General features: G+C 45.1%; 1 protein-coding gene across 2 annotated transcripts in view; it reads right to left on the bottom strand.

Annotated features, from left to right (window-relative positions):
• The window catches only part of CUL9 (cullin 9), a 2881018-nt gene that overhangs the window by 1038762 nt on the left and 1825734 nt on the right, over nucleotides 1–16522 (bottom strand). For both annotated transcript variants that reach the window (XM_044060287.1, XM_044060293.1), the window contains exon 25: nucleotides 403–610. In XM_044060287.1, the coding sequence (XP_043916222.1) occupies nucleotides 403–610 (208 nt within the window). The remainder of the gene's footprint in view (nucleotides 1–402; nucleotides 611–16522) is intronic.

Raw genomic sequence — 16522 nt, 5'->3', positions numbered from 1 at the left:
TCCAAACTGATCAAGAACAAACAAGCTGAGAATAAATTCTACTAAAGAAATCATGCTAGAGGATGGCCAATATGTCCAAAGCAAGAAAGGCTCTGGTTAGAGAGAAAAGTAAAAAAAATTAGTGTGGAAGTTAAAAAGGATTGTATGTACGTGTGTGTGTGTGTGGCACAATATCCATGGAAAAATAACATTAAGAATCATGAATACTTCAAAAAAATGGCAAATGACTGAAAAAAATTATACAAATTTGTTACAATATTTGATGCAAGTACTTTGCAAGTATGAAACTGTTGTGTCAGTTCTGCTCACAGCAGCAAAATAATGTAAATGAAATAATTTATGGTAACTTCAGAACAAAGTTGCTAAGCTTTATCTCATTTCAATCAAAGTCTTTCTGCTCACCTCTTGCTCTTCACCCTCATCCTCCAAGTACTTGTCAAACTGCTGCAAACGATAAAGATGGAATTCCTGCTGAAGTTCCTCTGATTCACTCAGATTCTTCAACATCTGCTGTGGAAAGTGATTTGGAAAGCAAAGGCCTATCTGTTCTACCACCGATCTCTCTAGCCATGTCTTTCCCAGAACAAGGAGACGATCTCCCAGGTAATACCTAAAAGCAGTAACAAAGAAAACCTGAATACAAGTGAGGCCATTTTAAATGTCTCAAAGGAAAAGCTATGCTACTTTTATCTGTGGCACTGTAATGATAAATGGTACAATGCAAAAAGTACACCAATATGGTATTTCTAAAACAATGGAATAAAATAACTTAATACTAACTAAGCAGACAAAAATTAGGATATATGATACGTACAGCGGAAAGTACAATTGCATAAGTCCTACTTAATTATAACAGTAGATGTTTGAATTTCACACTGCCTCAATGGCACAGGGGTTCTATGCCTGCATAAACACACACTGGCAGCTTTAGAAAGATTGGAATCCCCTCCTCTGACTCTTTGTGATAGGGGAATGGCTAAGCCTCATCCATCCGGGAAAGTCTAATCCCTGACAAAAGCAGTCATTCAGGCTTTCAGCATTAAGTAGGAAGAATCAAGAACAAGAAGCAATCATTGCCTAAAACCAACCAATCTGCAGCCATAGCATACCAACACAAATAACAAAAGCTAACCAGCAACACAAGGTTGGACACCATCAAACCCAAACAGAAGGAATGGACTCCTCTGCATCAGAATCTTCAAAAGAGGAGTATGAATGTTCCTGGTCATCAGAATGCTCTGAAATAATGGAGGCCTGGTCCGAGGAGGGGGATTCTTCCTCCACTCTGGGCCTTTTGCCCGGGGGGGGGTTGAGAACCCCTGATAAGAGTAATTAAATCCTCAGCCATTTTAATCATCTGTTTTTTAGGCATGGGGCCTTGAGAAGGGCCCTGTGGAGCTTGTCTCTTAGTATGCATGGCTGCTTTAGACTTAGTGAAAGCCTTGATGGAAAAAGAAGAGGAAGGCCTAAAGACACCTTGAGAGGTGGCAGACCTGTCTAAACTGAGTTTCACCACCAAGAGTGGCTTCGGTATCGGTAGTCTAGGTGTGGGCCGAAGAGCCTGCGACCTCGGGTACAGTAGACATCGCCAATGAAGTGTCATCGGTAGTCAGGGGCTGCATAGGCGCCTCACTAAGAACCGGACCACCTGCAGTCGGCTTTGGCGCGGTGTCGGTAGAAGCCGCGGACCTCGTATGTCGGTCCTTATCTTTGCGTCTTTTACTCAAAACTGGAGTCGGAGTATCAGACGACATAATGTAATTAAATTTTTTGCCAAAATAGTGTTGGGCGAACTCCGCCCGACGCTTAATGGTGCGTCTGCTGAATGTAGCACAAAAACGACAGGCCGAGACGTCGTGGACTGGGCCTAAGCAAGGAATGCAGAGGGATTGAAAATCCTTATGCGGTATTTGCTTCCCACATGAAATGCAATTATTAACTTTGTCTGACATCGGTCTGAGGCAAGAAAAGTTTCCCCAACGGGGTACTTAGCTTTCAAGAAGACTTCGGTTGCAAAATATTCGTAATCTCAGGAGCTGGCCGACCGGCACTTGCGAACTGCTTCTGCTTCGGGCACCGCGTGGCAAGAAAGACTGAAGAAAATGGCGTCGGCTGGTTCTTTTATACCCCTGTCGCACTGACGTCAGGGAAGAAGCGACGACAACCGACGCTGGACCTAGACTTTGGAATTCGGCTGACCGAGGACCCGCTTGACGGCAGGAAAACCCATCTGCTATGACTGCAGCTGTATGCACGATGAACATCTGTAAAAAGAGCAGCATAACAGCATTTGGTTATAACATGGCTGTTCCAACTCATATGTTTTAAATGGCCCCTCTCTTCAGAAAGACTACCGTAACACACTTGAGTACTTATGTGTACAATGCGCTCTCATTTGACCATCATATTGCCACAATAGTTACAAAATCATTCTATCCATGCTTTTCCAGCTGCAGATACAAAAAATTTTGACAAAAGCCCATGAAAAATAGGTACATCTGGTCAAAACTCTGGGTGCTAATAGCATAAAGTCTGTGTGCCTAATAGTGTAAACTCCACCCACCCAATCAGGATTGTGATGCATCTTTTAAAAACAAAAAACAGCACTCAAATCTGTTTCTTTGAGCTCAGCACTTGTTCAGAACTCGTTGTAAGCACTAAATAAGCTACAGATTACTACAGCATTCAACTTTCCTCACTTGTCTAGAGGATAACAGTCTTTAGTACTTAATAAATAAGCACCGATCCAAGTATGTCTAAGGGTCAGCTCCCGATGTTTTCTCCTGTCTACCTGATGAATCTGGGCATCCTGGGGCAATGCAGAAATTGCCTCATATACACAGACAACCCTCTCTCCCTACCACCCAACACTACAACCTGTGAGAGATGCACTTATATAGCCAAACTGGAAGCAAAGCTCTCTTCACCCAAGACTGGACTAGAGAGTCAAGTGGAGAAGGTAAACACTTGCACCACACCACACTCATCACATATTCCCCCAAAACCTACACCACCAAAATACACACACAGAAACACAAAACACAAATTTACATTCGTGGAGGCTCTCAATAAAAATTTGCTCAGGCAACACAGACCTCCAAAGCAGAAACGCACGCAACCTCCACCAACTAACACAACCCAAATGACACACAGCCCACAAATTCAGTGTGCCACTCAACCACAGCCCATAAGGCATAACAACGTACTAAACACTCTAGTCATAGGTGACTCTATAGTCAGGCACACTGATGTTCCACTCACTAGGCTAAACCAGGAGAAAGTTACTGTCAGCTGCCTGCTGGGTGCCAGGATCCGCCACATAACTCACGCACTCAGGTCACTCCACAAGTAAAAATATGACTGTCAATGTCCATATTGGTGTGAATGAACTGAGACGTACCTCCCTGGACTACATGAAAAGAGACATGGAGGAGCTCTTCGATCTTGTAGCCCAGGCAGGTATGATCCTAGCCCTGAGAAGCATCCTGCCATCACCCAGAATGATACCACAGTACAAGGGCAAAATGACTGACTTCAACAATTGGCTAAGCTTCTGATGTCATTCTAATGGGATCCAGTATATGTCTGCCTAGGATGACATGATTAACAGACCATGATGCTTTGCCAGATATGGCCTGCACCTGTAGCCCTTGGGATTCTGGATACTGGCTAAGGCTCTTGCCACCCCTATAGTGCCTTTTTTAGGCAAGGTTCACATGACAAATTCACCACCATAACAGGTACAAGCAATTAAAATCTGAGGGTAATGCTACTCAATGGTGGTAGTCTAAACCTCAAAATGCATTCACTCAAGGCATTCCTTAAAATGGAGAACATCATCTGTGCAGTGACAGAGACCTGATTCAAGGCTCCAAAGAGCACCCCTGCATTACCAGGCTAGAATTCATACCACACCTTTCGGCCACCTAACCTGGACCGAAACACTAAAGGCAGAGGCGTGTCCATATTCATTAAGTATATCCACACCTCCAGGCTAGCTGCTCAGCATAATGTATCCGAGAGTATCCAAGAGAAACTAACTCTGGGCAAGACTGCAATCTAAATTGTAACTTGCTACAGATCCCCCACCATGCCCCAGGATTTCCACTCCTCATTTCTTGATACACTGGAAAATATTAGGGTTCAACCCAACACCCTCAAAATGGGCGATTTCAACTACCCCATTAACTGGGAAAACTACTCATGTACCAACTCTTTAGCTCAACGGTTTTTGGAATTCATAAATTCCAATGCCTTGGATCAACTTATCCACACCCCCACCAGGGGCAGCAATATCCTAGACCAGGTCATTACCAACATGGGCGACCGGTGTTCCACACCAGAGGTCAATTCCTAATTGGTCAGATCCGACCACAAGCTAATCACCCTAGACATCCACATCCCACCCACACCCCCCATTAAGGAACCACCGTAATAAAATTCTCCAAAGCCAACTTCATGCTTCTTAAGACAGAATTGGCAAACTTCACGACACCCAAGCAGATGGAAATAGAGGTACGCCTGCTGAATCCTATGCAAATGCACTTTATAAGCACTCACACGAGTGGATGGATCGTGCTATCCCTAACGGAACCAAGATGCTATCCTCCAAAAAAAGGAAGCCAATCTGGTGGTCCTCTGCCATAAACAAACTCTACAACAGAAGAAAAACTGTTTCAAAAAAAGAGTAAAATCCTATGATTGGAGGAACTCCCCGATCAGCCTCAGTAAGAAGCTGAGATGCCTCATAAAATCCTCCAATGCTAGTTATGAAAACAAAACCGCCACCGATTCTAAAGACAACCACAAAGTATTCTATAGCTATATCAAGAATCTCAATGGCAACACTCAGATCTGATCTGAGTTACAGCACAATGGCACTAAATATACAGAACCAACTGATATTGCCAACATCCTGACAGATAGATTCAGTGTTAACTTTAAACATCTCTCACCCCCTAAAAGACCCATCTCTATACCGGAAGAATGCAAAGTTCCTGTAATCAAGGCTACACAGGTAAAAACCACTCTCTCCAAAGCCAAGAACACAGCATCCATGGGACCTGACAACATCCCAGGCTGTGTTCTGCATGAACTACAGAATGAACTGGCACCCCACACCTAAGCACCAGGTTCAATCATAGCCTCACCTCAGGCTTTGTGCCCACTGAATGGGGAACAGTGACGGTTATCCCACTCTACAAAGGGGAAGCCACTATGGACCCTAGGAACTACTGCCCCATTAGCCTAATGAGCCTGGTCTGCAAGGCCATGGAACATATCATCATGGAACTTATAAACAAAGACATTGGAAATCTCCAAACTTGGGACCCCACCCAGTTCGGGTACGTAAAAGGCAGAGCATGTCTCCTAAACCTGACAACACATCTATGAAGCAGTCACCAAAGCCGTAGACGAGGGTAAGGTGGTTCACACAGCCTATCTAGATCTCACCAAGACTTCTGACACCATCCCCCACTTTGGAATTATAGATAAACTCACTACACTAGGTATAAACCCCTATGTCACAAGATGGGTTGCCAACTGGCTCACTGACAGAATCCACACTGTGAAAGTAGCAGACTCCAAATCCGACTTCAGACCAGTGACAAGTGGAGTACCACAGGGTTCAGTTCTGGGTCCTCTCCTGTTTGGTATCTACTTTTCTGAAGTACAGGCTAACACAGAAGGTCTTTGGCTAATGAAGTTCGCAGATGACTGCAAACTAGGAGCCATAACTGATACTCCTAATGATGTGGACATCCTACAAAAGGGCCTCACTGAGACAGATGCCTGGTGTCAAAGCCATGGCCTCAAGCTCAATGCCAAAAAGTGCATTATCATCCCCTTTGGTAAATACTCTGTACTCATGAACTACAACATAGATGGTAGTATACTTAACACCGGAAGTGTGATGAGACCTTGGGACGCAGGTGGACAGTAGTCTCTCCTTTGATAATCACATCGCCACAGTAGTCAAGAAATCATTCTACGTAGCACACCTCATCACAAAAGGTTTCTCATCCAGGAAAAAAGAGGTCATTGTTCCTCCTTACTTGTCACTCATTAGACCCATTACAGAGTAGAACACCCCTTTTGGTATGTACCTCACAAGACAACAATAGCAGCAGAAGCTCACCAAACCTCGAATCTTCAGGTTTGGCAAGCTATTTAAGCTTAACCTCTAGTGCATTGGTTGTACTTGAAAAAGCCCGGTATTACCGGGCAAAAGCGCTTGTCTTTTACTTCGTTTGTGACAATAAAGAAGGTTTTTTGATTTAATACTTTTTTTGGATTTACTACTATTGAGGTCTTCATTATTACAAAGAACCAACAGGAACTTTCACTCAAACTTTCTTTGGCTCGGGTGGTCTGAAGATTCGAGGTTTGGTGAGCTTCTGCTGCTATTGTTTTCTGTGACTATACATTTTCTCTGGCTGGTTACCTCACAAGACATCTACAACAACTGGAAAGGCAGCAGAAATACCTCACAAAGGGAATTACTGGCCTCAAAAAGATGCCTTACGCAGACCGTCTCAAAAAACTCCAGCTTTACTCTGTCGCATATTGCTTACGCAGAGGCGATCTCTGCCTAACATGGAAACTATCGCCCCATAAGCCTGACTAGCTTAGTCTGCAAGGCTATGGAGAGGATCACCATGGAGCTCATAAACAAAGACGTTGGGGACCTACAGACACTAGATCCTACCCAGTTTGGCTTTGTCAAGGGCAGATCCTGCCTTTTGAACCTGGTTGACTTCTTCGAAACAGTCACCAAAGCCATAGATGAAGGGAAGGAAGTCCACACAGCCTATCTGGACCTTGCAAAGGCATTTGACACAATACCCCACTCGGGCATCATAGATAAGCTAAACCCCTATGTCACAAGATGGGTCGCAAACTGGCTTAAAGACAGAACCCACAGAGTGAGAGTTGCTGGAGCCATGTCAGACTCGAAACCGGTCACAAGTGGCGTCCCACAGGGTTCTGTCCTGGGACCACACTTGTTCGGTATATACTTTTCCGAGGTATAGGCAAACGTGGGAGGACTATGGCTCACCAAGTTCGCAGACGACTGCAAACTGGGTGCCATAATCGACTCTCCAGCTGACACAAACATCCTTCAAAAAGGTCTCACAGAGACAGATAATTGGTGCCAGCGCCATGGTTTAAAGCTAAATGCCAAAAAATGTATAGTCATACTCTTTGGCAAAAACAATGTGCCCACAAATTACCACATAGGCGGAAACCCATTACGTACAGAGAAAGTTATTAGGGACCTGGGGACCCAAGTTGATAGCAATCTCTCCTTTGAAAACCACATTGCCAAAGTGGTTAGAAAGACTTTCTACATAGCCCACCTCATCACGAAGGGTTTCACATCTAGATCAAGAGAAGTAATCGTGCCCCTTTATTCATCCCTCATCAGGCCCATCACAGAATACAATGCCCCTTTTGGGATGTACCTTACCCGACACCTGCAGCAACTAGAAAGACCCCAAAAGTATCTCACCAAGAGGATCAAGGGTCTCAAACAGATGCCATATGCTGCTCGGTTAAAAAAACTCCAGCTCTACTCAGTTGCATACCGCCTACTTCGAGGCGATCTATGCCTGACATACAAAGCTATGTCAAATCCAGAATTAATGGACATGCTCCACCTCAGTAAATCTAAATCCCTTAGAGCCACATGCTCAAGGGACTTGAACCTCAGCACAGAAATAAATAGAACTTGCTGGAGGGACAGGTTCATAACCCAGAGGCTCCCTTTGCTCTGGAATAGAATTCCAGTTCATGTAGACAAAGATGGCCGCCTTTCTGTAGACACTGTACATCTACAGCTCTCCAGTTACTCGCAAGAATAAGTAACCCTGAGGATATACTACAAGTCTTTTTACATTAATTACCGGATATAATTATTCTACTACAACCAAACTACGACTGAGAATCAAAAGAACGAAAGAAAAACTAATTAATTTCACAGGATTAAAGCTGATTGTCTGCCTGACTCTGAAGAGAGCTATAAACAAAGGATCTATCGGACTTCTGCTTCAAGATGTCAAAACTGTACAAAAATATGGACACAACAACAACTAAAACTAAATTATCAACGCTGATGTCACCAGAGAAAGACTCTACATTTAAAAGACAGAAAACTGTAAAACCACAAGATCTTTTAAAAACAGGAGGAGCAAACCAACCGGATCAGTTAGCTAACATGGAGGACATTAAAACAGCATTGTTACCCATACAAGAATCTTTAAATGCACTTTCAAACCAGATACTTGCTTTTAATGCCACATACAGTCAAATTCTCGACAGAATAGATAAATCTGAGGGTAGAATATCCGATAATGAGGACAGAATAACATTTCTTACAAGAAAAACAGATATTCATGACCTGGACATTCAAACTATGCAGACCAAGATCCTGGATTTAGAGGCAAGATCCAGAAGAAACAACATAATTATTAGAGGAATCCCTGAAAATATTCAATATAATGATCTATTGCCTACCATTACACAGATACTGGAAATATTGTTTGAGGGCTCAGGTATGGCTAAGCAAATAGTCATAGAAAGAGCACACAGAGCTATCAGGGAATCACAAGCATCAAATATTCCTAGACCGGTTTATGTCAAAATTCTGAATTACCAGGATGTAAATAAAATAATTCTAACTATGAAAAATAAAGGAGGTTTTGTAATGTGGCAAAATAACAGAGTTTCTATGGGTCAAGATCTACCACTGCAAATCAGGCAAGCCAGACAAGCATTAGCCCCCCTTACTGCAAATTTCTTATTGATAAAAATATAAAATTCCAGATGAAGTATCCAAGTACATTAATCTTTACATTCGATGGAGCCAAATATTCTATTTCTACAAAAAAGGAAGCAAAACTCACCTTTTTGAAGACTTTTAAATCCCTTCCAACTTCAGAAGCTTAACTGGAACATTCAGTCTGTGTACAGCAATACAGATTCTGGGATTCCAGGTCTACTATACCTCGAGGCTTCAAAATCCTTTGTTTGCTTCTTTTTTCTCACCAGGCCCCCTGTTTAATCATTAACCAGTATTTTCTTACAGGTCCAGCTTAAATCCGAAGATTTCACAAACTCCTGCAGCCTCGACGAACTGTGTGTGTCTGTGAGTCAACAGGAAGTCCTAGAAATGCTCCCGATGGTCCGCTTTCGGTGTGGCACTTCCAGAAGTCCGTCCGCATAATGGGTCCCCCTCCGAGAACTCGAAATCAAGATTTTTATACCAGGAAGTAGCCAGAGCTTTGTGGAGCCAGGGGAAGCTTTTAGAATTGCAAAACGAGGCTCCTGGACTATTTTAGAGAGGTTTGTCTTTTATTTTGTATAAAGAAATGTCAGCTTATTCAGGTAAGGATTTAGACTGGGCTGTAACATATGGTTAAATAGAGTAATTTAACTACAATGTTAGAAACAATATAAAGTTACTACAGTTATTCTATTTTGGGTCTAGATAGTGTGCCTGAAGATAGAAATGCAGTTATAATTATATACTATTGATATTTCTGCTTTCTGCCTTTGAAATGACTGTTATGTCGTTTATGTTACCAAAAAAAAAAAACTTTCGGCTTATTAATGCTATGACAATCTATATGTGTTAACATGTATAATTCATTCTCCTATTCCTAAGGGAATGGAAGGATATATATTTTATGTGGTTCTAGAGATCCTGTGCATTATGTTAGCTATATATTTCTTACAGTATTAATACATTACTGATGTTGTTTTTATCAATGCTGCTGTTAACATGTTATACTTACCTAGGCAAAGGTAGATAAGACAGTTAGTTATTCTAGGAGATTATAACCAAGGATTTAATTAATAATGTATGCAAACCATTAGAGGGTAGAATAAGAAATTGGTATGTAAGATATAGCAGTGTGTTAACTAACTAATGTGTTCAAGAGCTGTAGATAGTTACTAGTGTTTAATGGGGAATGTGTAGGTTAGTTTTTGTAGGGTTAGTTGTAGTTATCATAGGTTTTGTATATCTTATTAGGGTGTTATTATATAATAGTTATTTAGGATTGATGTATACCAATAGAAGTCTAAACAGTGTTAAAAACTTTTAGTTATGTACTTACCATAACTTTAGATGTTTGGGATCCATCTCGCCTACATTCAGTACTGATGGGCTCGGAGCCGATCCCTCGTCTCCGACTCGGCACGCTATGCTATAGAGCGAGGCCTCTTATTGGCTGAGCTATTTCTTATCCCAAGATGCACCACCACTAATCCCCCAGATCTTGTTTGTCCGCATTCATGCACACGTACACAACTTGTTTATATAACATTGCCAGATGTTTCAAGATGAAACAACAGGATTCGGACCTTCTGATATCCTCTGATCTCCAAGGAAGGGGGAAGGAGGGTGGGTTATTAGAATGTAGAGATGGATCCCAAACATCTAAAGTTATGGTAAGTACATAACTAAAAGATGTTATGTGATCCTATCTCGCCTACATTCAGTACTGATGGGACAGCGTCCCTAGCACCTAAATCCTGGGTGGCTCATTGGAAAACACTCCTGAGCACTGTGGAACCAAATGAAGCTCGTCCTCTAGATGCCACATCCAATTTGTAGTGGGAAATGAAAGTGTGCGGGGAGGACCATGTAGCCGCAGCACAAATGTCACTAATGGCAAGCTTAGAATGGAATGCTATTGAAGTAGCCATAGCTCTTGTAGAATGAGCTTTGACAGAGGTGGTAAGCTCTTTATTAGAATAAGAATAAGCTTGAGTAATATAGTCCCTGATCCATTTGGCAATAGTGACCTTTGTAACGGCTTTGCCCAATTTATTGTCCGAAAAGGATACAAACAACTGATCTGTTTTCCTTGTTTGTTTAGTCCTATCTAAATAAAAACGCAATTGCCTGTGGACATCTAATGTGTGGAATATGAATTCCGCTTTGTTAGAACACTTCGGAAAGAAGACTGGAAGTTCTAATGACTGTTGTAGGCAGAAACTGGAACAAACTTTAGGGACAAAGGATGGATTTAGCCTGAGAGATACTCTATCTTTGTGAAAAACCAAGTACGGAGGTTTTACAGACAAAGCTTGAAGCTCTGAAACCCTTCTGGCAGAAGTAATCGCCACCAGAAAGGCAGTTTTCCACGATAGAAATTTTAAATCACATGTTGCTGCCGGTTCGAAGGGGGAGGAAGTTAAGACGCGTAACACCACATCGAGATCCCATGGAGGAGCAGGATGAGAAATCGGAGGTCTTAAAAGCGCAGCACCTTTCAAGAAGGTCTTACACAATCTGTTGCTCATTAAAGGTGGGTTTATAGATTCGTGAAAATTGGAAATAGCTGCCAATTGAACCTTGATGGTAGAGACTGAAGAGCCTTGATTGAAAAGAGAAGTTAGAAATTTCAGTACTTCTGATACAGGAATAGTGATGGGATCCAGACCCCGGAGTTGAGCCCAAATAGCAAATCTTTTCCATTTGCTAGAATACAATTTCTTTGTAGCAGACTTGTGGGCCGAGGATAAAATGTGTACAACTGCCGGATCCAAGGTATGATTCCTGACTATAGTCGGAAGAGGAGGAGCCAAGCCGTCAATTTTAAGGTGTGTAGGGACTGGTGGAATAGTCCCGACTGATGAACCAATAGGTCTGGGATCTGATCCAGGAACCATGGACCTTCCAGTGCATATTTCCGAAGATAGGGGAACCATACTTGACGAGGCCAGTAAGGAGCAACTAAGATCATTTTGCTCCCCAAGAGAGACGTTTTTTGGATCACCCTGGGAAGGAGAGGAACTGGAGGAAAAGCATAAAGCAAGCCGGTGGGCCACGGACGGGCTAGTGCATCCATAGGGCTCTTCCCCGGAGCCGGGGTGAGGGAGAAGAACTTTTTGCACTTCGCATTCAGCGGAGTCGCGAAGAGGTCGCAACACGGAACTCCCCATTTGCTGAAAATCTGATTTGCAACTGTAATGTTCAGAGACCATTCGTGTGGAGAGAGGATAGTTCTGCTCAGTATGTCGGCTATCACATTGGACTTGCCCGGGATATGAGTCGCCACTAGAAAGCGTTTGGTCGACACTGCCCATTCCCAAACTCTCATGGCCTCTCTGCAAAGGGGATAGGATCTGGTCCCTCCCTGTTTGTTCAGGTACCAGACGACTGACATGTTGTCGGAGTGAACGGCAATTACGCCCTGAGGGAGGTAATCGTGAAGGGCTTAAAGGGACAGAAGCACCGCCCTCATTTCTAGGATGTTGATATGAAGTAGGGTCTCTTCCGAATGCCATTTGCCTTGGACTGACCTGCCCAGGGAATGCCCCCCCCACCCCATCTGGGAGGCGTCCGTGGTCAAAGTGGCCACAGGAGGAGGTGGAACAAAGGGTCGTCCCTGATCCAGATTGGAGGGCACCAGCCACCAGCAAAGGTCTCGTTTGCAGGTTTCTGTGATCCATATGAGGTGACTGAGAGGGAGTTCCTGAAAGGACCACTGAGTTGAAAGAAGCCACTGGAGAATTCTCATGTGCAACCTTGCTAGGGGAACTAGAAGAACCGTGGCGGACATGGATCCCAATAGCTACAGGACCATTCCAGCTGGGGCTTTGGATCTGGTAAGTAAGGCTCGAACTTGAGCCTGTATGGTTTGTATCCTGTCTGTAGGTAGATAGACCCGCATTCGGTTTGAGTCTATCTCTACTCCGATGAATCTTATGTGTTGAGATGGCAGCAACACAGACTTTGGCCAATTGAAGGTGATTCCAAGGGAATTGCCCAGTGATATCGTGGCTTGTAGGCTCCGCAATAGTAGATGCTTGGAGGTGGCAGTTAGGAGCCAGTCGTCTAGATACGTAAACACCTGGAATCCTAGACTTCTCAGGTGAGCAGTCACGACCGCCAAACATTTGGTGAACACCCTGGGGGCTGTGGTGAGACCAAAGGGCAGCGCTGAACTGAAAATGACTGCCTCCTAGGCTGAAGCGCAGATGTCTCCTGGACGCTTGATGTACCATGATATGGTAATAAGCGCCCTTGAGATCTATGGAGCACATCCAAACACCTTTCTCCAGCAGTGGGAGAATGGTTTGTAGGGTGACCATTCGGAACTTGGACTTTTTGACTGAACAGTTTAGAATGCTGAGATCCAAAATGGGCCTCAAGTCCCGGTCTTTTTGGCACCAAAAGAATCTTGAGTAAGTCCCTAATCCGATCTGGTCTGCGGGGACCGGTTGGATGACTCCTTTTTGCAGCAGCTTTGAAACTTCTGAGGCTGCAGTTTCCCGTTGACTGGGTGGCGGGTCCGGGATTTTTTTGGACTGAGGTGGAGAGTGAGAAAAAGGGATGGCGTAACCTCCAGCGATAATTCGAAGCACCCATCGGTCCTGAGTGATACCTTCCCAGGCTTTTAGGTGCCTCGAAAAACGACCCCCGACTGGCTCCGGAGCTGCACAGTCGAGCAATCCCTCAGGGACTGTGAAAGGCTGAAGAGCCACGAAAGGACTCGCGGTCTCCAGTGTTGCGAGGGCCTCTGCCGCCTCTGGGACGGAGTCTTCCAGAAGAATTTCCCCCTCCCCTGCCTCTAGAAGGGGGATCGTCCTGCTGTGAGGGGTAAGACTTCTGAGATCTACGGAACCACATTTTCCCTCCTCTTTTAGCCTTGGGGTAAGGCCGAAAGGGAGTGGAAAATCGTGCCCCTACGGCAGTCAAAGTCTTACCTTCTTGCTCGCAGCGGGTCAGTGTCCTTTACCTTGGGTCCAAACAAAGAGGACCCATCAAAGGGGGCTTCGGCAAAGGAAGACTTAAAGGCCTCCGCAAAATGACACAGGCGGAGCCAGGCTTGTCTCCGTAGAGCAATGCCTGTACCCGCCGCTCTACTCGCCCCTTCGGCCGCATAAGTAATGAGCCTAATGGACGAGTTTGATATGGACGACAGCGTAGCCAGCTGAGAGCCAACCGTCTGGGCCAGCTGCTCAGGCAGGTTACCCAAGAGGGTATCGGAAAGTTCTTTAATCAGATCCCTCTGAAATCTGGTAAAGTGCGTGAGATAGTTCAAGGACCTTAATGTAAAGGCAGCTGAACTTAGGGTGCGCTTACCGTACCAATCCATGCTCCTAGACTCCTTATTAGGAGGATGGACAGACGTCGAAGCCTCTGCTACATCTTGCTGGGTAGCAGATGCCACCACCAAAGCATCTACAGCCACACCTTTCGTCAGAAACTCTTTTTCCGGGGGTGCTGACAGGAACTTATTAGGGCAAGCAGGCACCGGTTCCACAGAGTGTGGGTGTTCCCACGCCCTTCGACAGATCAAATCCAAGAGCTCGTCGAAGGGCGGAGACACCCAGGAGGCGGAGGGCTGAGCCCCGAAGGCCTTAAGGAACACCGACTCATCAGCAGAAGGGGGTTTGGATTGCCAGCCGCCTCGTTGTTTAAGGGCTTCCAGGATGTCTGCAAAGGAGACATCACCTGAGGACGACTTAGGGGACCCCTCTGCATCATCGAGATCAGTGTCTGATGTAAGAGACTCATCAGGGGAGTCAACGTGCTTCCTCTTGCACGATCTTTACCTGGGGGGTTCCTCCGAAGAAGCTTCAGAGGGACCTCCAGGAGGGTAACCTCAGGCCCCGGGGCTCCGCTGTCTAAGGACAGGGGGACTGCCAAAAACCCAGTCTCAGTATGCAGGGAAGGAGCTGGGGAGACCGTGGAGGTAGCCAAAGAAGATTTGGCTAACGCACTCCTCATGGCCCTGAAGGCGGGACCACCAGAATCCTGGGAAGGTCCCACCTCCGTGGCCACAACGGTAGATGGCACCCCCGCAGCCGACGCACCGAGAGGAAGGCTTGGGACCGAAAACATCAGTCCCGAAGCGTCCCCCCCGGGGCTGACAGAAGAAGTCCGCGTACCGAACTCCGACTCAAGAGCCAGAGTAAGGGTCGGGCCCGACCCGAAAACCTCCATCGGCTCCACCAGCACCGGCTCCAATGGTGCCGAGGCTGTTGAAGGAGGAACCATAATAGCAGGGTGGACCATCGGCTCCGAAGCCGAATGGGCTGGAGCCGAAACTAACTTTTGAAACACCGCAGACTGGAAAAGTCTTAGGAGCACCCTGTTGATGCCCGAATCAGACATCTTGGAGGATCTAGATGACACCGATCGGGTCCGAACCGACTTCTCCATCGGTTCCGTAGGACTAGGGGACCGGCTCCGAATGGATTCGACCACTATCGGTTCTGAGGGAGATCTCAAAACAATTTCCCTCGGTGCCGAGGAGGGCTTCGGCGCCGAAGGGGAAGAGTCTGAGCCGGCAACCCTCATCGGCTCCAAAATCAGTGGAGCCGATGAAGGTGACCCGCCTCTCGATGCCCCAGTCCTCGGCTCCGAAACCAGAGGGGTCGAGACTGGAGGCATCGAGGCAGACCGTTCCGCCCTCGGCTCCGAAGTCCGTGGAGCCGATGGAGAAGCCTGCCTAGGTTTTTTAGCAGTCGGTTCCGACAGACTGGTCGGAGCCGACGCTTTTTTCTTCTTCGTAGGAGGGGAAGAGGAAGATAAGGCCTCCTCGAAGGAGGGCTTAATCAGACCTTTTAATATTAATTTATTCTTCCTCTCCTGGAGGACTCTAGAAGAAAAGGCGTGACACGCTACAGGACTCTTGTAGGTGCTTGGCGCCTAAACAATAAACGCACGAGGAGTGGTCGTCCGTTATGGACATTTTGTAACCACACCTCGCGCACTTTTTAAACACTAAGAAACAAGATTTTACCACAAAGAAAGTGAAACTAAGTAAGTTTTTTTTTTTTTTTTTTTTTTTTAGAGACAAAACACAATGTCAGAAAACAATACACAATCTAGTACCACAAACACTGAAAATGAGGGTCAAGACCCTCTAACTTAAGCAGGTACTTGACCTCCTGGAAACACAAAAACGCTAGATAGGAATAGGGGAAGGCCCCTCTAATTTAAACGGGAAACCTTCCCTTAACAAAAAACACAATTTTTCTCAACAACTTTTTCCAAACACACTCGTACAACAACAATAGCTGTTAAAACAGCTTTTGGGTTCAAAATAGCAAAATTCCTGACAGGAAAACTTTGAATAAAACAGTACTTAGCCCAGCCAAGTTTGAGACCACGTCCTAGCTTGTAAGCGGCAAACGAGATCTGGGGTATTAGTGGTGGTGCATCCTGGGATAAGAAATAGCTCAGCCAATAAGAGGCCTCACTCTATAGCATAGCGTGCCGAGTTGGAGCCGAGGGATCGGCTCCGAGCCGATCAGTACTGAATGTAGGCGAGATAGGATCACATAACATCCTATGTTTGTCCTGGTCCAGGAGAATAGTGGATAGGCACTGGTTAGGGATGGGGCATTTAGTTTGCTTCCAGATATTTCAAAATCCAATATTATACCGGAACTTAGTATCGTTTTTCAAATTCAACATATACACTAACATTTTAAAAGTATTTTTATGTGGATAACAGACTCATGGAATGTCAGGGGTTTCCAGAATCTGAAAAAA

This window comes from Protopterus annectens, chromosome 1.part0 (assembly GCF_019279795.1).
Source record: "Protopterus annectens isolate FY-2018-M chromosome 1.part0, PAN1.0, whole genome shotgun sequence".
Lineage (NCBI taxonomy): Eukaryota > Metazoa > Chordata > Ceratodontiformes > Protopteridae > Protopterus > Protopterus annectens.
Note: the sequence above shows the minus strand (reverse complement) of the source record. Positions and strands in the feature narration are given on the sequence as shown.